At 37.4% G+C, this 22,883-nt stretch overlaps 1 protein-coding gene across 4 annotated transcripts in view; it reads left to right on the top strand.

Annotated features, from left to right (window-relative positions):
• Window positions 1–22,883, top strand: part of LOC137652464 (kelch-like protein diablo) — a 50,312-nt gene that overhangs the window by 23,934 nt on the left and 3,495 nt on the right. The window contains exons 9-14 of one of the 4 annotated variants that reach the window (XR_011046303.1): window positions 941–1,095; window positions 7,079–7,299; window positions 8,338–8,440; window positions 9,716–9,823; window positions 18,192–18,352; window positions 20,696–20,816. Coding sequence is in view for 3 of the 4 variants with exons in the window: in XM_068385850.1 (XP_068241951.1) it covers window positions 941–1,095; window positions 7,079–7,299; window positions 8,338–8,440; window positions 9,716–9,823; window positions 18,192–18,352; window positions 18,686–18,793 (856 nt within the window). In the remaining variant the exon portion in view is untranslated. Of the gene's footprint in view, window positions 1–940; window positions 1,096–7,078; window positions 7,300–8,337; window positions 8,441–9,715; window positions 9,824–18,191; window positions 18,353–18,685; window positions 18,925–20,695; window positions 20,817–22,883 lie in introns of those variants that run through there. The other 3 variants (XM_068385850.1, XM_068385849.1, XM_068385852.1) reach the window with 3 other exon arrangements.

The following is a 22,883-nucleotide window of genomic DNA, read 5'->3' as shown; positions in this document are numbered from 1 at the left end:
CAGACACCTTTAACCTTTCCCTCCATTTTTAGTGTAGTATAATGATGATTACTATTGCTTTCATGTCTTTTCTGTCAAGGCTTAAGTAAACATTTTTTTTAAGTTATTAAGGGGATGGTATTTAGTGGTAGATTTTTAACTTTAACTTTTATCTCTGTTACCTGACCTATGTGTATGTCATGGGCTGATTGTAGATCTTCTTTCCTGCTTCATGTTGTAGAAGTAAAAATTTGTCTGTTGTGTCATCATCCTTGAATCTCATGTATCTGATATTAGTGGAACTCCTCAATCTTGTCTTGTTCCTTGATAATTGGTTGGAAATCTAGCTGAGAAACCTGCAACTAAAAGCTTAAGGTAAGAATAGTATTAAATATGATGAAAAAAATATCTTGCACAATTTGGGGAGCTGACAGACTAACCTTGTGACCTAACGGTACAACACTACTGTTTTGTCTATTCTAGACTATGAGTGTGAATGTGTACTTCAGGTTTGGGTGGCAGATTGGAAAAGTATCAATCTTATTCGTAATGAAGGTCTCAGAATATGCACTGGAGCTTCTAAGTCTACCCCAAACACCCCTTTTTAAGTTGGAATGAGCAAAGCACTTTGATCTCTTCATTGTGACTTGATAGTAATGCATAGCACATTAAAAATACCAGAAAAAGATTTACCAAGAAACTAGTTGTTTATTTAGAAAGCTTGATATTTCATTCATGATTAATCTTTCTCTTGGCTAACCAATTTGTTGCGAGTGAGATGTGAGAAAGATGGAGTTTTTATGTATGCAACTAAATTTAATAAAAGAAAATTTGTATTGGCTTTATAAGCACTGTAATGTAAATTTTCTACATTAAGTTGTATTGACCGATTTCTTTTCTAGTAATACCATTGAATAGAATGTCATTAATCTTACTGTATTGTCCATTTTTCATTTTTCAGCAAACATGGCCTTGTAGTATCTGGTGAGAACATTTTGTACCTAGCTGGAGGAGAGTTCCCTGATGGCACAGTGACTCGTTGTTTATGGCGTTACGAGCCAGTTCTGGATGAGTGGCACGACTTGGCTCCCATGTCGAAGCCGAGAAGTGAATTAGGTAAGTTAGAATTTGATGGTCATGTATTTTTCATTCTCTAATCGTTATATGAAGTTTAAATTTCATGTACAGTACTTGGTCTATACAGTAGTTCAGAAATGCAATTGACAGAGCCATGGAAGTTTATAAGAGCATCCTCTCGCATAAGAAAAGGTAGCATCGGCAATATTGATCACTATCTTCTACACCTGCAAAATAGAAAGAAGATGTTGTTACTACATCAACGGAAATAGAATTATCATGTAGTAGGTTGGCCAGGGCACCAGCTACCTGTTGAGATACTACCACTAGAGGGGTATTGGATCCTTTGACTGGCTAGACAGTAATGCATTGGATCCCTCTCTCTGGTCACGGCTTATTTTTTCTTTGCCTACACTTACACAGAATAGTTTGGCCTATTCTTTACATATTCTCGTCTTTCCTCATACACCTGACAACAATGAGATACTTAACACTTCTTCACCTAAGCGGTTGATTACTGTACTGCAATTTGTTCAGTGTACTTTCCTCTTGGTAAGGGTAGAAGAGACTCTTTAGCTGTGGTAAGCAGCTCTTCTAGGAGAAGGACACTCCAAAATTAAACCACTGTTCTTTAGTCTTGGGTAGTGCCATAGCCTCTGTACCATGGTCTTCCACTGTCTTGGGTTGGAGTCCTCTTGCTTGAGGGTACACTCAGGCACACTATTCTATCTTCTTTTTTCTTTTATTCTTTTTTTTTTCTTCCTCTTGTTTTTTTGAAATGGTGTGTTGGGTAGGCTTAATAGAAGGGCCATGGATGCCTGGTAGTTTATCAAGAGGTTGTCTTTTCCTTTTTCTGATTCATTTTCTTCTCAAAACCATCCTTACTGTCCTCCCTTCAGTTGAAGTGGCTATCCTGGAGGGTATTTAGCCTTGCATGGTGTATCGGCTCCTCCATGTTGACCAGTTTTTCCGACTTTTTACTATAGTCTATGGGTATCATCAATCACTTTATAATTCTATACGTATTGTTTTTGTTATAATTCTTGTTAATCTAGTTTTTAAGTATGATGTCTCTTTTTTTATTTCTATTAATTCTTATGCTGTCTGGAGACATTGAGCGAAATCCGGGACCAGTGCGTCCTAGATTTTGTCAATGTCGTCTTCTGTATTGCAATATTCGTGGTCTTCATGCGAATATCCAAGACCTTACAGTTGCGTCCAGACAGTATGATATTCTTTTGTGCTCAGAAACTTTGGTTTCTAATATGAGGCACTCATCTGAGCTCCTTATAACTGGTTTTAAGAAGCCAATAATGTTGAAACATGATGCCATCCCTAGGGCCAGGGGAATGGCGGTGTATATTAGGACCGAGTACCCTGCTTCTCATAAGTCCTGCTATCAATGTGGATGTCATGAGATTCAGGTAATAAAAGTTTGTGGCATGCATAACAACTTTTATTTGTGTTCGATCTACCGGAATCCAGACATGGATGATTCTATCTTCGATTGTCTTCTTACCATTATGGCTAAGATACAAGAAGATGATAGAAAGGCTTCTTTTGTCTTTGCTGGTGATTTTAATGCTCACCATAGGGAGTGGTTAAGTTCTATCTCTCCTACCGATCGCCATGGCTTAAGAGCTTTAGACTTTGCCTCTGAATCAGGCTGTGAGCAAATCATAAATGAAGTTACTCACAGGTCTGGTAATTGCTTGCACCTCGTATACACTGACTCCCCTGGCGTTATAACTTGTAAGGTTGGTTCTCCAGTCGGGACATCTGATCATGCCTTGATTTCATTATTAGTGAAGACTGAGCAGCCTGTCCCTGATATATCATATTCTTGTAAAATTTATATGAAATCCCAAGCAGGCTGGAATGGGATTTTACATGATCTTTTGTGCTTGAGTTGGTCACAATTATATAATAGTGTAGATCCTGTTGTCCCTTTGAATGAGAATCTAGTCAACATAATTGATAGGAGTATCCCTTCTTGTGTGCTAAGGTACCGAGTGAAGGACAAACCGTGGTTCAATGATGATTGTAGACGTGCTTTTTTGGAGAAGCAGGAGGCCTATCAACTTTGGAAGGGTAACAGATCAGATTTGACCTGGAACAACTATACTCAGCTTCGAGCTTTTGCTCAGAGAGTTTATGCCTCAACTGAAAAGGAGTACAATTTAACCATAAAAGAAACACTTTCTGGTACAACTCAGGAACATAAATGGTGGTCTACCCTTAAATCTGCACTCTTTGGTGTCGATGCAACAGTTCCTCCTTTACTTAAACCAGATGGCTCAGTCACTCACTGTCCAAAGGAAAAGGCAACCCTTTTGGCTGATGTTTTTGACAGTAAACAGAGTAATGAAAAACTTGTAACTTCCTCATTCCTGTTTTCCTGAGGCTAAACTAACTAGTTTAGCTTTTCGATCTCGTGAGATTAAAGCTCTGTTGGTGGACCTTGATGCTTATGGAGGTGTAGACCCAAATGGTATTTTTCCTTTGGTTTTTATAAAGACAGCAGATTTCTTAGCTCCAAAGTTATCTGTTATTTTGTGTAAGTTAGCAAGAAGAGGAGCTTTTAGCACTAGTTGGAGAATTGGTAATGTTACTCCTCTATGTAAATGTGTTCGTGGTAGCTCAAGTCCCACTGATTACCGCCCAATTTCCATAACTCCCATATTATCTAAAGTTTTTGAACGTCTTCTGGCAAAACGTCTTAATAGGTTTGCTGAAGGTAATCATCTACTCCCTAGTTTGCAATTTGGTTTTCGTAAAGGCCTTGGAGCATGTGATGCTCTTCTTACAATCTCCAATGCTGTACAGAAATCCCTTGATTGTGGTCGGGAAGTTCGTATGATTGGCCTTGATTTTAGTGCTGCCTTTGACTGTGTTAATCATGAGGCCCTTGTTTTCAAACTGAAACAGTTGGGAGTGGGTGGGTCGTTTCTTAGCATTATTATTGATTTTTTAAGTAATAGATCTCAAAGAGTTGTTGTTGATGGGCACCATAGTGATTATAGGAATGTGATATCTGGTGTTCCACTGGGTAGTGTTCTTGGCCCATTACTTTTCATACTATATACACATGACATGTGGTTTGGCCTAGAAAACAAGCTTGTTGCATATGCAGATGATGCTACTCTCTTTGTATCAATTCCATCCCCTGAATGTAGATCTAGGTTTGGTGAATCCCTTAATAGAGATTTAGCTAGAATTAGTGCATGGTGCAAATTATGGGGTATGAAGTTGAATCCTAACAAAACTCAAAGTATGATTGTAAGTAGGTCAAGGACAGTGGCTCCTCAACATCCGGATCTCAGTATTGATAATGTTTCTTTAAATTTGTATGACTTTCAAAATTTTAGGTGTGATTCTCGACAGTAAATTTACTTTTGAGAAACATATAAGGTCTGTGTCTTCTTCAATTGCACAAAAAATAGGCTTATTGAGAAAGTCTTTGAAGATTTTCGGTGATCAATCTATTCTGAAGAAGTGTTTTAATTCTTTCATTCTACCTTGTTTTGAATATTGTTCTCCTGTCTGGTGTTCAGCTGCTGATTCTCATCTTAATTTGTTGGACAGAAACTTACGGTCTATTAAATTTCTTATTCCTGATCTAGATATTAATCTCTGGCACCGTCGTTCAATTAGTTCATTATGCATGTTGCATAAGATTTTTCATAACTCTGACCATCCTTTACATTCAGATCTCCCAAGACAATTCTATCCTGTTCGTAATACTAGGCAGGCAGTTAATTCTAATAGCCAGGCCTTCTCCATCACGAGGCTCAATACTACGCAGTACTCTAGAAGTTTTATTCCAGCTGTGACCAAGTTGTGGAATGATCTTCCTAATCGGGTGGTTGAATCAGTAGAACTTCAAAAGTTCAAAGTTGGAGCAAATGCTTTTTTGTTGACCTGGCGGACATGAGTCTTTTTATAGTTTATTTATGACATATTTTTTTTTTTTTTTTTTAATAGTTTATATATGACATGTCTGTTTTGACGTTGTTACTTATTTTAGAATGATTTATTGTTAATTTGTTCTCTTCATTTATTTATTTCCTTATTTCCTTTCCTCACTGGGCTACTTTTCCCTGTTGGAGCCCCTGGGCTTATAGCATCTTGCTTTTCCAACTAGGGTTGTAGCTTGGATAGTAATAATAATAATAATAAGCTGGATGACAATGATGAAGATATTGCACTCTGTTTTCTTTCAATTCTTTTGGTAGTTTTTTGTGCAATATTTTTCTTATTTTTTCATAAACCGAAAAAAGTATAATGTAGTTAGTGTGATTTGTAACAGCTATGATAATTGTTTACTATCATACAAAAGTTGCATTGCAAGCAAAACAGCTGTTGTTTCTAATCGGTTGTTCATAACCATATGCTTTGCCATCAATACTTTTATCAGTTTTTGTTTGCGGATGATACTGTACTGGTTGCAGACACAGAAGAGAAGCTTGGACGATTAGTGGCAGAATTTGGAAGAGAGTGTGAGAGAAGGAAGTTGAGAGTTAATGTGGGTAAGAGTAAGGTTATGAGATGTACGAGAAGGGAAGGTGGTGCAAGGTTGAATGTCATGTTGAATGGAGAGTTACTTGAGGAGGTGGATCAGTTTAAGTACTTGGGGTCTGTTGTTGCAGCAAATGGTGGAGTGGAAGCAGATGTACATCAGAGAGTGAATGAAGGTTGCAAAGTGTTAGGAGCAATTAAGGGAGTAGTAAAAAATAGAGGGTTGGGCATGAATGTAAAGGGAGTTCTATATGAGAAAGTGATTGTACCAACTGTGATGTATGGATCGGAGTTGTGGGGAATGAAAGTGATGGAGAGACAGAAATTGAATGTGTTTGAGATGAAGTGTCTAAGGAGTATGGCTGGTGTATCTCGAGTAGATAGGGTTAGGAACGAAGTGGTGAGGGTGAGAACGGGTGTAAGAAATGAGTTAGCAGCTAGTGTGGATATGAATGTGTTGAGGTGGTTTGGCCATGTTGAGGGAATGGAAAATGGCTGTCTGCTAAAGAAGGTGATGAATGCAAGAGTTGATGGGAGAAGTACTAGAGGAAGGCCAAGGTTTGGGTGGATGGATGGAGTGAAGGAAGCTCTGGGTGATAGGAGGATAGATGTGAGCGAGGCAAGAGAGCGTGCTAGAAATAGGAATGAATGGCGAGCGATTGTGAAGCAGTTCCGGTAGGCCCTGCTGCTGCCTCCGATGCCTTAGATGACCGCGGAGGTAGCAGCAGTAGGGGATTCAGCATTATGAAGCTTCATCTGTGGTGGATAATGTGGGAGGGTGGGCTGTGACACCCTAGCAGTACCAGCTGAACTTGGTTGAGTCCCTTGTTAGGCTGAGAGGAACGTAGAGAGTAGAGGTCCCCTTTTGTTTTTGTTTCTTTGTTGATGTCGCCTACCCCCCAAAATTGGGGGAAGTGCCATGGTATATGTATGTATGTATGTACAGTACTTTTATCATTCATTGGCTTTTGCTTTTTCAACTTATTGTACTAAAATTTTGGATAAAGAGGTGAGAAAAAGACGTTATAATTTGGTTTGAAAAAAGGAACTCACATTGTACATGAGATACTGTATACAGTATGATAAAAAAAAATTTTATGGGTGAAAATTTGGTGCTCTCACAATATGCGAGAATGCAATTGTTATGCAAGTACAGTATACAAGTTATTTCTGTAATTTACTTCATTAATTTTTTATATCCAAAAATGACTAATTATAAATAAAATAATTAAAATATGAAAAATATACAACTTATCTGCCCTCGGCAACCTCCGATATGAAGAGGAATGTATGGTTTAGATTTGCATATACTGTACTTTCATCATCGTCATCTACGCCTATTGACGCAAAGGGGCTCGCATATACTTCACTGGTAATATATTTATTAATTCACAGTGTACTAAGGGAACAAAAGGTAAACCACGACAAAGCAAGGAATTACTGGTACTTACAAATGAACTGGTCAAATGAAAATAACGATTTTGATTTTACTATTTATTCGCAGGTGTTGCCGTACTGGATGGCTATGTTTATGCTGTTGGAGGATGGGATGGGTCCCATAGACTCACAGCTGTGGAACGGTATGATCCTAGGACAAATTCTTGGAGTGAAGTAGCGTCAATGAAAATGGCACTTACTTCTCCTGCTGTTGCTGCTTGCCAAGGGAAATTGTATGTATGTGGAGGTGCTATATTAGAAGATGGCGACGGCATCGATTTAACACAGGTACTGTAAATAAACTTTTGGAGTATGCTTTCATTTTATTTCTTCACAAGTGTTATTATGATTTATATTGATAATTTTAACCCTTTTACCCCCGGGGTATCTGGAAATTTCCAACCCTTAACCCCCAGGGGGTTATTTTTTTCCCAGCACATTTTGCAGTATATTTTTTTTAAATTGCTCTAACAACCTTAATTTTTGTCATAGAGAGGTCAGGTTGGTCTCATTCTCTTGGAAAATGCCTGAATTTTCTCAAAAAATTATCAAAAAATATGAAAAACAAGTTTTTATAGCATTTTTTTACAAGGACGTACCGGTACGTCCATGGGGGTAAAGGGATGGCTTTTGTGAAACGTACCAGTACATCCTTTGGGGGTAAAAGGGTTAATATTATTACTATTTCAATACTGAAGTTAGGGCGAACTAGTCAGTTTGTTTAATCGAGACTTTTCCTTGACAATCTTACCTTGAAAGATTCCCCTAGTAGTAAGTGGATTCACGGTTGTAACTCCTGTATTTTATTTAAATTACTAATGGGAGCATTTGGATTGTAAAAATTCTAGATTTATCATATCAGATGTAAGTAAATCTTAGATTTGTCATGGACATATTAATTAAGTTTATCCACATTGTGTAAAAAATATTTCTACCAATGCCTAGGAAATGGGTAATATTTTATAGTCGGCGCTTGGGAATATGGAGTTTGCTCGGGAGATGAAATACTACAATTATTTCTTTCTGAAATCTTGAGCTTCCAAGAAATTTTATCCAGCATTTTATTTAGATTTTGAATATGTGCAATACATACATGAAAAGTATTAGTTGCATTTAGATATCAATAAGATTTTGCTGTTATTATGTAGATATCAGGGTAAAACTTAGTAAATATTTTAGTAGGATGATTCTCTTTTATGCCTGTTGATTGATATGAAAGTTCTAGTGATTTTTCTTGTTTTCTGCATATATACAAATTAGATTTATTTATTTGTCTCTGTAAGTTTTGTGTTCAGTCTCATTATTTTCATAATTTTTTTTCCACAGATGTATGACCCACATACAGATACTTGGGAGCAGCTGCCGCCTATGATTATTCCTCGTAGTGGTTCAGCCGCGGCAGTATTACATGGACTCATTTACATAATAGGTAGGGAGTTTGATGGACTCAAAATTTTTTTGTGAAGTTATCTTGATCTTGTAACTTATGTAATCCAATGCGGTTTTATTTCTATTTTATTTATGTAATCCAATGATGTTTTTATTCTTATTTAATTTATACATAAGGTTGAACGTGATACATACTAAATTTTCTTATTTCAGGTGATTTATTCCGATTGTTTATTCTCAATTGAGAGCTTTATATGCTTAAATTTTGGTTTACTGCTTGTGTGTTTTTTTGTGAGAGAGAGAGAGAGAGAGAGAGAGAGAGAGAGAGAGAGAGAGAGAGAGAGGGAGGGAGGGAGGGAGGGAGGGAGGGAGGGAGGGAGGGAGGGAGGGAGGGAGGGAGGGAGAGAGGGAGAGAGAGAGAGAGAGAGAGAGAGAGAGAGAGAGAGAGAGAGAGAGAGAGAGAGAGAGAGAGAGAGAGAGAGAGAGGAGAGAGAGAGAGAGAGAGATGCCTAATGAGGAAATCTTGCAAAGTTTGACATTATATAAATACAATGGTCGGGACTACATGTATCTTCCCCTTGTCTTTTTATTTAATCTCTCTCTCTCTCTCTCTCTCTCTCTCTCCTCCTCCTCTCTCTCTCTCTCTCTCTCTCTCTCTCTCTCTCTCTCTCTCTCTCTCCCCCCCCAAAAAGTTATCACAGTGTTGGTTTAAAAGGTCAGAGAATGTTTGAGCAGAATTCTCCTGAGGAAATGAAATAGAAATTCTTTTCAAAACTGTGGATATCCTATGTTATCAGTTCATCCTCTATGACTTTAAGACATAAAAAGTAAATAAATTTACAATAAAAGAAGGCAACCTTAGAATAGTAGGTGTTAAGTATAGTCAGCTACTTTTCAATGTATTTTTGCAAATACTTGAAAGACTAAGAAGAATTTGAAGACATATTCACTTTAATGTATGTTTTTCTTACAATTGGCAGATTAGAACTAAAGGCTGTATTAAGTTGAACACTATTTTTATTTTAGAATACAAGCATAGCACTGAAATAGATCTTTTCCCACTCTTTTCTAGGATTTTAAAGCAATTTATCATACCTTTATCTCGGTAATGCAAGATTGATGTTTTATGAATATAGGCTAGTCATGAATAGGTTCAAAAAGGTTTTATGAAAAGATAGTAATCAGGTAAAACCTACCAGCATATAAGGTGTCTGGATATTTGGATGTTATTTTTCTTTAGGGACATATCTATTCTGCACCTTTGAAATAGATGGTAATTCCAAGTTTTTCTTAAGCAATTTTTTTTTCCCCACAGGTGGATGGCATGCATCTACTGAAAACACGAATAAGGTAGAGAGGTTTGATCCGAGAACTAAGTCATGGCAGACTGTCGCTGGCATGTTTGAACGTCGGTACAGACCAGGTAGGTGGAATTTTATTTGTACCAGTACTATTTTTTTCTCATTTTTAAGACAATTATAATTATCAGTCTACATTTTTACATAATGTATCAAACATCTCTATTAATGTGTGGGACGTTTCTGTTACTTCAGACTTGTCGTAGAGATGAACCCGAGTTAAGGTTGTCAGAATTATTATTGTTATTATTATTATTATTGTTATTATTATTATTATTATTATTATTACAAGCTAAGCTATAACACTAGTTGGGAAAGCAAAATGTTATAAGCCCAAGGGCCACAACAGAGAAACATAGCCCAGTGAAGAAATGAAAGGAGATTAATGAACTCAAACAGAAGTAATAAAAAATCAGAATAAAGGGATTTTGACGAAGGAAAAATCTATTTCTGGGGAGAGACCTGTGACGCCCGGCGAAAAAGTCCTTCTTTGTACTTTTTCTGATATAAATCTTCCAAATATACCAGAGAAAATTAAAAGCATGGAATGCAGAGGTTACAACCCTCGCGCGAGCACCTTGTTGGTGTCGTATATCTAACAAGGGCGTTTGTAAAACACTATTCACAGGCTGTCTTCCATTTAGATAATCCCTTCATCAAAGGGGGAGGGCCGTGACAGGCCCTAGAGAATACAGTTGGGTTACCCTACCGACACCCACCACTCGCGCTCACTAGGTCATCCTTCTGTTTTGGACTTGCCAGCAAAGTTGATAAGTGTTTTGCCCAGTGTTTTTCGAAGTGATTGTCGTTAATTCAACATGACTGACGTTGATACTTCACCCTTACCAATGTTAAGTACCATAGTTTGTTTTGGCAGCTTTTGACAGTACCGGGCATTTGTTCTGTTTCCAATATGGTGGTTTTTAGTTTTGGAAGCGATTGTCTTGCCGAGGTATCGGCAGCCATTTTGGGTTATGTTCGCTTCGGTAAATATTTTAGTTAATTTTGCCCATCTGGTACTCTGTCATCTTGGTTATATCACTTACGTTTTATGGCCTTTTAGTGTTATCATTAATTTTTACTATGGTATTTATTTGCTTGCAAGTCCAATTTGGACCTACGAAGAATAGCGATTTAAAGAATAGCGAATTAAAGTTTAGCGATTTAGTCTGTTAGTTTGTTCTCGCCTCAGAGGCTTCGATTTAGACTATATCCTTGTTTTTTTGTTACGTTATTCTTCGTTCTTGGTTATTACTAAGAAAAGCAATCAATTTTATTAATGTTCTTGTTTTATTGTGTGATGTTAGTTTTTTATTATGTAACCTTGAGAGCGAAAACAGAGACTGCTCGTTCCCTGTTCTACAGATATGAGTTATCCTTTCTCTCGTTTTCTTTGTTAGCTCGAGTAAGAGGTGAATTTCCCGTTCTCCGTTTTTATACGATCACGAGTTATTCAAGCCTCCTCTTAGTATCAGAGTTGATGATAGTACGTTTAATATTATAAACGTTTTTATTGATGTGGTTACTGTTAATATAGCTAACACTATTAATAGGTACGTTAGTGTATGAGTCATTAATTGGGGTCGTTTTATACCGACACCCTTAGCTCCGGAGTTATGCTTAGATCCGCCTTGAGTTATGCTCCGCTATATGGATACTCATTGGGTGAGAACTAGTTAACGTTCAGGAGCAGATTTTTGGAGTGCAACGGTGAAATCCGGCACTCGGACTCCGGCTGAAGCCTTTTACACACGAACCTTTGTCATGTTTGATCATAATTACACCGTTACGGCCGGCTTCACGGGAGATAACACAATCATTCATTGAGGTTAATGTTATCGTACCGGGAACGGTCACGATATCACGGTGACGGGCCTTTGCTACCGGATCTCCGGTACAAACAGAGAACAAGCAGACGGCCAGAACCGGAGTTAACAATGTGATACCGATGAAGACTTCACAGTTTCATTATTACGGTCCATTTTTCATCGAATCTCCGGCTTCACTGGAGATAACACAAACATTCAGAATGTTATCGTACCGCTGAGGATCACGTTTTCACGATGACGGACCTCTGTCACTAGTTCTCCGTTACAAACAGAGATCAATCAGACGATTAGAATCAGGGTATGAACCCCTTTTTCATAAATAATCACAATATCGTTATTACGATCCTTTTCATCGAATCTCCGGCTTAACCGGATATCGTACAGGCGATCAGCATTGAGGTTAATATTAGTTTTCCTCTGGTGTTCATGTTGTCACTATGACGGACCTTTGTACCGGGGATTGTTACCGGAGCTCCGGTACAGACAGAGCTCACTCAGACCACGGGGGGTCAATCTCTTGTTTTGCTGTAAAGGAAAGGATTTAACATGAATACAAAGTAAACTGTACTTACTTTAATGACACTTTGAATTTGCGTTGGTAATATTCATTAGTTATTCTTGAAAGTCCAAATAAAAATATATGAACATAACTATGCCTATATTTATGCATATATTTAATTCTAACTATGTATAAATATGGATAAATAACTATACCTAAATATGAATAAATATTCATACAACATCGTGTTCAAATAGAAATAAATTGATTATGCCTATATTTATACATATTCAATTCTAACTATGCCTAAATATGAATAAATATCCATACAACATAGTGTTCAAATAGAAATAAGTTTCCACTCAGTACTGGGAACCAAACGTTGGCCCCTTCTAATGAAGGGCCGGGTCGAGACTAACCATGCCATGAGAGGCTATCTACTGTTCCTTGAAACTCTGGTCAGTGAACAGATGAATCAATAGAATACTAATAGCCAGTAAATAATGTTAGACCCGGTTCTGAACGTCTGAGTCAGGGGTGGCCAACCTGTGGCGGATGCGCCAACAGTGTCACATTTCATGAATACAAGTGTCGAACTATACCCCAAAAGATAGTACATTAAATGATTTTTCTTTAAAATTGATTTTTATGAGTTATACAGCTGATCCCAGCCTGTGAATAGGATCATTAACCAAAGTTCAAGGAACATCCAGACTTATGTCCCCTTTCTTTTACAGAAGGTTCGCCTACATGGTTCCCGTCAGGATGATGATGAATCTCTCTGGCCTGCAAGAGAGGCTCTCCGCCCTTGGTTATCAAGGTTGGGAAGAAATGCTCCATCTAGAGGTCCCTATCTCCTCAGAGTGTCCTCTCTAAGGTTGGACGACGACCCCATGGACGGGCAGGTAGGTGGGGATGAATTTTGAGCCTTCAGCTTTGCAATTACCTACGTCACCGACCTAGGACCCTTAATGGATCCTGATGTTCATGTTACCCTGCATAAACCGTGACTGCTAAAAGCAACACATTCTAGGGAAAACCAAGGGGCTATGACGGAGCTCAAAAGTATGGTAGTGAGTCAGATCCGTTCAGGAACTCAGAAGTTTCCCCCTACAGCCCCAGGCATATCGAAGTAACCTCCTTCGATAAAAACAACGCATAGAGATTTGCCTTACATGTTCCATATATAGATGGTACCATAAATCTGGATGGCATAGACATCCTCCCTCTGGGGGACCTAGAATTTACTCCCAGGTACTAGAATTCCCGTTCAACGGATTCATTCGATTGAAAGAGATTGCCTTGGTTAGGTTAGACAGGGTACCGAAGGTAACAGTATTATTTCCTAAAGGGCAGGCCCGATCTGTCTGGACCAGGATGTTGTCAGTCTGGGGGTTACGATAATTCCAAGATCTGCCCTTCCAATTCGACCTACACGTTTGATGGTCTGATCGGGTTAGTTGTGGGAAATACGTTCTGTCTGAGGCCTCTATCAGACAGGAATCGATAGTCGGTTACCCACTCGTCATCACAGCCTCCCTCCGATTCGACGTCTATGCATCCAAATCCCCTCATCAGGTGGTCTACCTCACTGATTCCCCAGGTACACAGCCCAACCCCGTTGGGATGTTTTACCTGCATACAGCCCTAGATCCGAACCCTCAGGCTCCTCTCGTGGACACCAGAGAGGAAGCTACAGGAGTAGAAGACAGTCTCGCCATCGAGACGGACCTAGAAAAAAGGGGGCTCGGAGAAGGAAAGTACCTAGATTCACCCCCTCACAACGCGGTGGTCCCGGTAGGGGGTAGACTTTACCACTTTCGAGACCATTGGACCTTCGGTCTGTGGGCTCATAGCATAATCTCTAAAGGTTTGAGGTGAAAATGGCCACAAGGTCCTCCTCCTCCACCAGTGACCTTCTCCCAGAAATCCACTCCCATCCTGGAAGAGTACACCACAGGGTTACTCAAGAAGAAGCAATCAAACGGGATCGATCACTGAAGTTCCAAAGCCACCTGTTCACAATTTCGAAGAAAGGCTTGGCGGCATTGAGAGTGAATAAGATATTTTAAGAACAGTAACAATGTTAAATTAGATCTTTCATATATGAAATACAAAAGCTTAAAAAAAAAGAGAAAGAGAAATAAAATAGAATAGTTTGCCTGAGTGTACCCTCAACAAGAGAACTCTACTGCAAGATAGTGGAAGTTCAATGAGATTGATTGGTGATTTTAGTGTTATAAATTATCAACTTTCCATTTTTGAAGAAAATTACTGTGACTTTTTATACAAGATGTTTCATCTTGATTTATTTTTTTAACACAATATACCCTAAGCCTATTTGTTCAGTCAACAGCTGTGCCATGACGGCTTTAGATATTTCATCCTTTGAAATGAGGCCTTCCTGTCTCTTAACTTTCCATCATTGTCTTGCAGATATATCAACGCCAGCTTTTGTTTTTTGTCAAATTTGATGAGAAATGTGATGGTTCCATTCTTAGTCCTGTACAGTACTCTATCTTTCAGCTACTGGAAAGTGCATTTCTTTTTCCAATTCTTCATTGATGATATCATCCTTCCACCATACTCCCGTCATGAATTTTAAGATTCTACGGTCACACCACGTATGGCAATTGAGTAATATCTCTTATAGTTTCATTTCTAATATGTGGATGAGATCATGGTGTGGGGTTGATGGAGAGGGTTTGGGCATGCTCTTTGGGCTCCCCAAGAGAGATTGGTTCACCAAACATTTAATTGGGTTCCTCAAGGCACTAGAAGAGTTGGAGGACCGAGGACTATGAAGCGTGAAGTAGGAGATGATGAATAGCGAAGTATAGAATTAAAAGCTGAGAATAAAGACGACTGGCGAAATCTAACCAAGGCCCTTTTTTATCAATAAGCGTAGGAGATGGTGATGATAATGATGACGGCACACCTTTTCAGAAGCTCCTCCATTTTGTATGCCAATGCCCAGTTTTCTTTTGCATATAGTGGTAGACTTATGAAGTCATTGTAAGTCTTTGCTGCTCTAATTCTGAGTGCCCTCTCAACTGCAGCGTTACAGTCTGGTGTGTTCCCGATGTAACAGAATTGTTTTGCCTCTGTAAGAGGTTTTCAACTCTCCACTTTTCTCATTTTTTGTAATACTATACATTCTGAACAAAAAATCTCCTGCACCATGAATACTTGTAATCCAGAGCAATTTCTTTGATACAGTATGTGATATTCTGTACATTGTAAGGAGCTACCCCCTCCCTTTACCCACAATAACCACATGGCAATTCTTCCAATAGCACTTTTTTGGGGGGCTTCTTTTAGCACTGCTTTGGATATGGTGGCTTTCATTTCTCTCTTCTACCTTTAAACATTTACACTGTTTTCCCTCAGAATTTTCTGTTAAAACTAAGCCTTATGCATCTAGCAGAGGCATGGGCAACTGTTCGTCAATGTGGGGCCACATTTAACTACAGTATATCCAAGGGAGAGAGGGCTGCATAATAATACATATGTGCTAAAGATATTGCTTGCCCAATGTATACTGAATTTTCTTGCAATTCTTCCCTGTTATATTTATCTTGGTATGAAATTTTTACATAAAACTGACATATTTCATTTCCTAATGATGATTAGGGTTATAGATATATAGAGCTTCAGTAACCTAGAATGTCTTGAGGGCCGCGAAACAACACATCGAGGGCCACTTGTTGCCCATGCCTGATCTGGCAAATCTCGGGGGTCTCCTTTCCTGGACTCCTGTGCGACTTTCTCCATTAATACAATAAATGCCAAAAGGCTCATTGCTAATGCATAGGTAACACTAGCATTCATATCAAGCTTACTTTGAAACAAGTGCTGCAGCTTTCTCTGCTTTGGGTTGAATGTGCCCTTCTTGGTAGTGGGCTACAAGAAAGGAAAAATGTCTCCTCTTAGATCATTTGATGAAAAAATTTATTGCAGATGCTCAACAATGTATTTTGGAAAGGGTTTCATGGCGACTGATCAGATTAAAGTTCAAAGCATAAAAGAAAGCTTACTTTTAGTTCTTCCGGAAATCCAGAGGAGACTTAGCTAGTTGATTATAGAGGGAATGATGGCGATATGCCACTCCATCATTTGACTTTGTAACAGTCCTAAAGAGTTTCATTTTTTTATAGTTATAAGCTATTAAAATCATTAGCTTCATTTATGGAAGCTTGGAAAACCAATAACTCTTTGAACTCTTTGGTTAAGGGCAATATTTCGGGCCTAACTTGCCCTGTTTTAAACCCTATTATTATTATTATTATTATTATTATTATTATTATTATTATTATTATTACTAGCTAAGCTACAACTATAGTTGGAAAAGCAAAATGCTATAAGCCCAAGGGCTTCAACATTGAAAAATAGCCCAGTGGGGAAAGGAAATAAGGAAATAAATAAAAGACATAAGAACTAATGAACAATTAAAATTTATTATTTTAAAAACATTAACATCATTAAAACAGATATTTCATATATAAACTATAAAAAGACTTATGTCAGCCTGTTCAACATGAAAACATTTGCTGCAAGTTTGAACTTTTGAAGTTCTACTTATTCAACTACCCGATTAGGAAGATCAGCCTAAGCGGTATCTAGTAGGTCTTGTGCACCATTCAGTAAGGCTTCTGATGATACACGGCACGTCTTAGATTTGAAATCGTTTCATAGAACTTCTAATTCCTTATTTACTTTAGAGCCTTCTGCTGCGAATCCTTTGCATTCCCACATTTCTAGCCTCTCTTTTTGACAACTGGATTGGAAAGAAGACGTAGATGATAATTTGGATCCTTATATCTTTCCTCTCGATAAAGTAAGTTCCTTTAAACAACAGCTTATCCCTTAAACAACAGCTTATCGCTTATGAGCTGAGGTGATAGTCTGGATCATATATCACTCCCCTCGAAATAAGCGCCCTTTAAGAACCTCTTATTACATATGTGGATAGCGTGGTACAGTAAATCGTATGATACCCTTAGACCAAAATGTTTTATGTTATATTTAATGTGTTGAAAATTCAATCAAATTGGTCAATTGTATCATGTTTAAATGGCTGTGTGCAGCGTTCACTTGCAAACTTAGCAGTTAGCTCATTGTATGTTTTTTCTCTTACGAGGTAAATGTATGGATTTGTGACTCAGTTGCTAAAATAAGTCTCTTTAAATAAATAATTATTATTAATAGCTAAGCTATAACCCTAGTTGGAAAAGCAAGATGCTATAAGCCAAAGGACTCCAACAAGGAAAAATAGCCCAGTGAGAAAAGGAAACGAGGAAATAATCTACAAGAGAAGTAATAAACAATCAAAATAAGATAATTTAAAGACAGTAACAACATTAAATTAGATTTTTCCTATATAAACTATAAAAACTTCAAATAAAAAAAGAAGAGAAATAAAATAGAACAGCGTGCTCAAGTGTACACTCAGCAAGAGAACTCTAATCCAAGGTAGTGGAAGGCCATGGTACTATACAGAGGCTATGGCACTATCAAAGACTAGAGAACAATGGTTTGATTTTGGAGTGTCCTTCTCCTAGAAGAGCTGCTTACCGTAACTAAAAAGTCTCTTCTACTCTTACCAAGAGGCAAGTAGTTACTGAACAGTTGAAGTGCAGTAATTAACCCCTTGAGCAAAGAAGTATTGTTTGGTAATCTCAGTGTTGTTAGTTGTATGAGGATAGAGGAGAATGTGGAAAGAATATGCCAGACTATTCGGTGTATGTGTAGGCAAAGACAAAATGAGCAGTAACCAGAGAGAGGGATCCAATGCAGTACTGTCTGGTCAATCAAAGGACCCAATACAGTAATTCTCTAGCAGTAGTATCTCAACAGGTGATGTTGCCCAGACCAACCTACTACCTAAGGACCCACTAATTCTCTAGTGTTAGTATCTCAACAGGTGGCTGGTGCCCAGACCAACCTACTACCCGTATGACGACATACCAAGCTTTCAGGAATGAAAGCGATATGACCAATAGGGGAGGTTCCTAAAAAAAATATTTGTGTTTTAGGGGTGACTGAATTTCAAACCAAGGGATATTATATGATATTGCATCTATCTTTTTTTTTCTTTTCTTTAAGGTGTCGCAGTTGTAGATGGAAGAATTTACATTCTTGGAGGTGAAGACGGATGGGAACATTTTCATGATACAATTGAATGTTATACCCCAACTTTGGACTCTTGGACCATAGTCGGGGAAATGTTGACAGGCCGATCTTGGTTGTCATGCGCTCCACTTAGAGTAAGTAAACTTCCGTATAATTATATTTTACTTTGAATGCATGTTTGTTTCTTTTTTTCATATTGCATTGGGATAACTATTGTTTTATTTTATTTGCCATAATACAGTATAAAGCTTTTTTTCATTGAAATATTTAGAAATTTTATGTTACCAATTGAGGTAAATTAATGTATCGAAGCACAACTAGTTTTTTTATGTAATAAAAATATCACATAGTAATGTAAATGCTATAAATATATTTTATGTTCAAGTAGCATTGCTTATAATTACTGATGTACTCTGCTGACATAATCAAATGATTCAGTGAGTTTGCTTTATTCTTTGCATGGCTAGTATCCAAGATTTGAACATCTAGCAAATGCAGTACACAGCAAGCCCTTTTGTGGTAATAATAGTGAAAGGTCGGCGGAAAACAGGCAGCAAGCCAGAAGGCCCCGATAGATTAAACTATATATCCAAAGAAATTTAGAGAGAATGTTAAATATTGTTATCTAGAGATTTAGGAATGAAGTTGATGATGCGTTTGAAAAGTAAGTCATTTAAATGAATATCCTACTACTATAAGGAGTATCACCACTGGCTTAAAAAGCAACAACTTACAAGGACTTTGAACGAATCTGACATGATCAGTCTTTTGAGACTTTTGATAATAAGCCTTTCAATTATCCAAGAGATGTTTTTGTAATCACTGGAATGTTGCAATGTTATTATTATTACTTGCTAATCTACAACCCTAGTTGGAAAAGCAGGATGCTATAAGCCCAGGGCCCCCAACAGGGAAAATAGCCCAATGAGGAAAGGAAACAAGGAAAAATGAAATATTTTAAGAACAGTAACAACATGAGAATAAATATTTCCTATTATAAACTATAAAAGCTAAAACAAAGCTAAGAGGAAGAGAAATTAGATAGAATATTGTGCCCGAGTGTACCCTCAAGCTAGAACCATGTGTATAACGACGATACTTTATGAAGAGAGACTTTCAGTAGTGCTGTTAAGTGCCCAAGAAACCTATTTGCTTGATAAAAATTAGATATAGCAAATGTGTTTCCTATTTTGTGACGCTTGTTCACCATGAGAGCATTGATACGCTGAATCTTCAAAATATGCTTCGTACATACATACATCATACATATACCAAGGCACTTCCCCCAATTTTGGGGGGTAGCCGACATCAAACAAATGAAACAAAAAAGGGGGACGTGTCCTCTCTACGTTCCTCCCAGCCTGACAAGGGACTCAACCGAGTTCGGCTGGTACTTCGTGAAAGTGTTAAATTACAGAAGACCAAGTCTATCCCCAGTACTGTACTTCATGTCAACAAAATTCAAGTGTTTGGACTAAGAGATACTCATTGGGAGAGATTGAGAGATAATGAAAACTTGGATAGGTGTTCATAAAAGGTAAAATTTACGTACTACATATATGTTTCATTTCAGTTGATTTAAGTAGTACCTAATATTAGTTCCAAGATTAATTTGATCAGTGATACCTGAGTTTTATTCCAAAGTAATATCCATGCATGAACTGATGAATTGATAATGACTAGCAGAATATAGTCAATGCATATATGTAACTTTTAGAGGATTCATTAGCTATTATGGAGTTAAAAAATAATGCATTGGCAGCTTGTAAAACACTAAAATTCAGTTTCCAATGTCCCTTTTTTTACTGGCTTTGTGTGGCTGATATATGTCAAGTTACATAACATCAGAAGTATGGTTTAGTAGTTTTTTAAAAGATAAACATATGTATTGGAGATTTTCTTGGAAACAAAGCCCCAGACTAGCAGTGAACTGAAAGATTCTTAGTAGTAGGGTATAATCTTTGTTTATAATATTTATAACTCGTCAATTTTTATTCGGCAAAATTGTCAAATTTAGAAATAAAGCTTGTTTATACGATTGTATCTCCAATCACATTCCAAGAAAACTTAACGATACATGTGTAGTGAAGTATGAACGTTATACTGTATTTAGTTTTACATTTATAATTAGTACCAACTAATGTCTGTGGCTTGGAGCTTAGTTTTTATTTTTTTGCACAATGAACCCATTGATGTACGTACAACTAGCCAACATTTATGGTTAATGAATGACCCAGCCCCTTGTGAAAAGGAAAAGAAGACTAGTAATTATTGTGCATGCATGAATGGATATCCATGTACACATCATTGGAGAGATGGGAAACTGGGGACAAGGAAAAACATCGGGAATTGCTATAGAGGCAAAGGGAAATTTATTAATTATTGCTGTGTTTTTCATTGGAGTAAAAGGAACTGCCAGTATTAGGGAAACTGCAAATATAAAGGCAGGCTGAAAGACAAGCTCATATTCTTTGCAGGTTTCCATGAATGTCTTGTAGAACCTCCAGCTGTGAGGAGCAGTTAGTCAGAAAAAATTTACTGTATGTTGAAGTGGCAGGACGAAGACCTGTAGGAAGGGCCATGAAATTCTGGTGAAAGGTAATAAATGAAGACTTCCTATTAACGGGACTCCAGTGAGATGAATACAGGATGTAAGAGTTGAGAGAACTGAATTCGCATTGAAACCTATAAATGGAAGAGCTGCCCACATGCCTGCTTAACTGACTTATTACATTATTAATCTATATTCCCATAGTGAACAATAACTTGGATGCCTGATGTGCTTGCCTAACCACTTGTAATTACCAATAATTGGTATTAATAAGCATTTGTAGAGTAATGGATTGCCCTGTGTGAAGTATTAAAGTTGGTAAAGTGATAAATTAATGCCTATGAAATTAAAGCTTTATATTTTTAATGGGTATATAGAGTAGTCTGAAGGTAGATTTTTCATTTCTTTATTGTTCCTACACATATGCAAATCATTCATTCTTTAAGATAGGGTTAATGTCTTCAGTGGAGGTGTAATAGCATTGGAATTATTAACAAGGTAGTTAACAATAGGTGGTTAGCTTGGGTGAGTAGCCCCCACCCACTCTCCTGTCAAAGACTTCTTTTGCCGGCATTAAGGTCATACTGGAGCATTCTATCCAAGGTTGTTTTTATCTTTTTCTCATACATTTTTAGATGGAATGTTAGAAACTTGCTTTGTGTTAATAATTAAACAAAGTAGGATACATGCGTAGGTTGGACACTGCATCGATTTATGGCTAAACTGACAATAGATCTATTCACTTTGCACCTTTAGGGGGTGCGACCCAGCCCTTTTCAAACAATGGTACTTTGTTGTTACTTCATACTCCTACTATCCTTTTTTTATACTGTATTTTTTTATTTAAAAACCATTGAAAGGTAATTCTATTCTCAAAAAGTTATACATTCATTGTAGCATTTCAATTTATTTACAGTAATACCTTGGTATTCGACCATAATTCATTCCAAAAAGATGGTCGAATACCGATTCGTTTGAATACCAAATCATTTCCCATTGCAAATGATGTAAAAGTGAATAATGCATTCCAAGCAGCAGTTGATTCGCTATTAGCATACAAAAGTGATGCAGTTATGTAGTTTTTGCACAAACAGTTAATACAATAGCACATTAAACTCTCAATAAAAATGAAAACATTAAAAGTCATTTTAACCCTTTTACCCCCAATGGACGTACAGGTACGTTTCACAAAACTCATTCCTTTACCCCCATGAACGTACCGGTATGTCCTTGCAAAAAACTGCTATTTACATTTTTTTTGCATATTTTTGATAACTTTATGAGAAACTTCAGGCATTTTCCAAAAGAATGAGACCAACCTGACCTCTCTATGACAAAAATTAAGGGAGTTAGAGCAATTTAAAAAATATATTGCAAAATGTGCTTGAAAAAAAAAAGGCCGGGGGGTTAAGGGTTGGAAAGTTCCAAATAGCTCGGTAAAAGGGTTAACATATAAGAAAATTTACCTTTTTGGTTGCAATATGGCAGCGAAAGTAGATGGCAGTTTGGAGAGGAACGGAGGAGTTATTGCCGACAGGAGGATTCCCCTTCCAGAAAAATATCTGGGATTTGGGGTTTTTTCCCTTTTCTGTCTCTTTAGGGCAGGTTTTTCTTTAATTCAAAACTGATCCCGTGTTTGTTGCTTTTTTTTTTTTTTTTTTTGCAGAATCTTACTGTAATGAGACACATCATTGTCATTGAAAAGGTTTACACCCCAATTGGCTATCACAGTATCAGGATGAGTTTTTTCAACAAATCTTGAACTCCCCCCAACTTAGAGTAGATTTCTAACGCCTTTTCACAAATAAATGCCTCAATAATGCTATCACCTCATAACTGTTTCTCATTTATAATAATAGTAGGTAACAACTTCTCCAGTTCCTCAAGTACCTGAGGCTTTGCTTCGTCAAAGTAGTCATTCCTTTAGCAACATTTGCTCCCTTTATTGTTTCATTATTCATTGAAATTGTCGATACCATCAACTTAGCCAAAGAGTATTTGAGAGCAAGATCCGAAACACGCATACTGTTTTCTTGCTTGGAAATTATTTCCTTTTTCAGTTCAATAGTTATTCGCACTGTTTTCCTTTTTACTTGACCACTTTCACTCTTATT

Source organism: Palaemon carinicauda, chromosome 13, assembly GCF_036898095.1.
Source record: "Palaemon carinicauda isolate YSFRI2023 chromosome 13, ASM3689809v2, whole genome shotgun sequence".
NCBI classification, from domain to species: Eukaryota; Metazoa; Arthropoda; class Malacostraca; order Decapoda; family Palaemonidae; genus Palaemon; species Palaemon carinicauda.
This window is presented reverse-complemented; position numbering and strand designations above follow the sequence as displayed.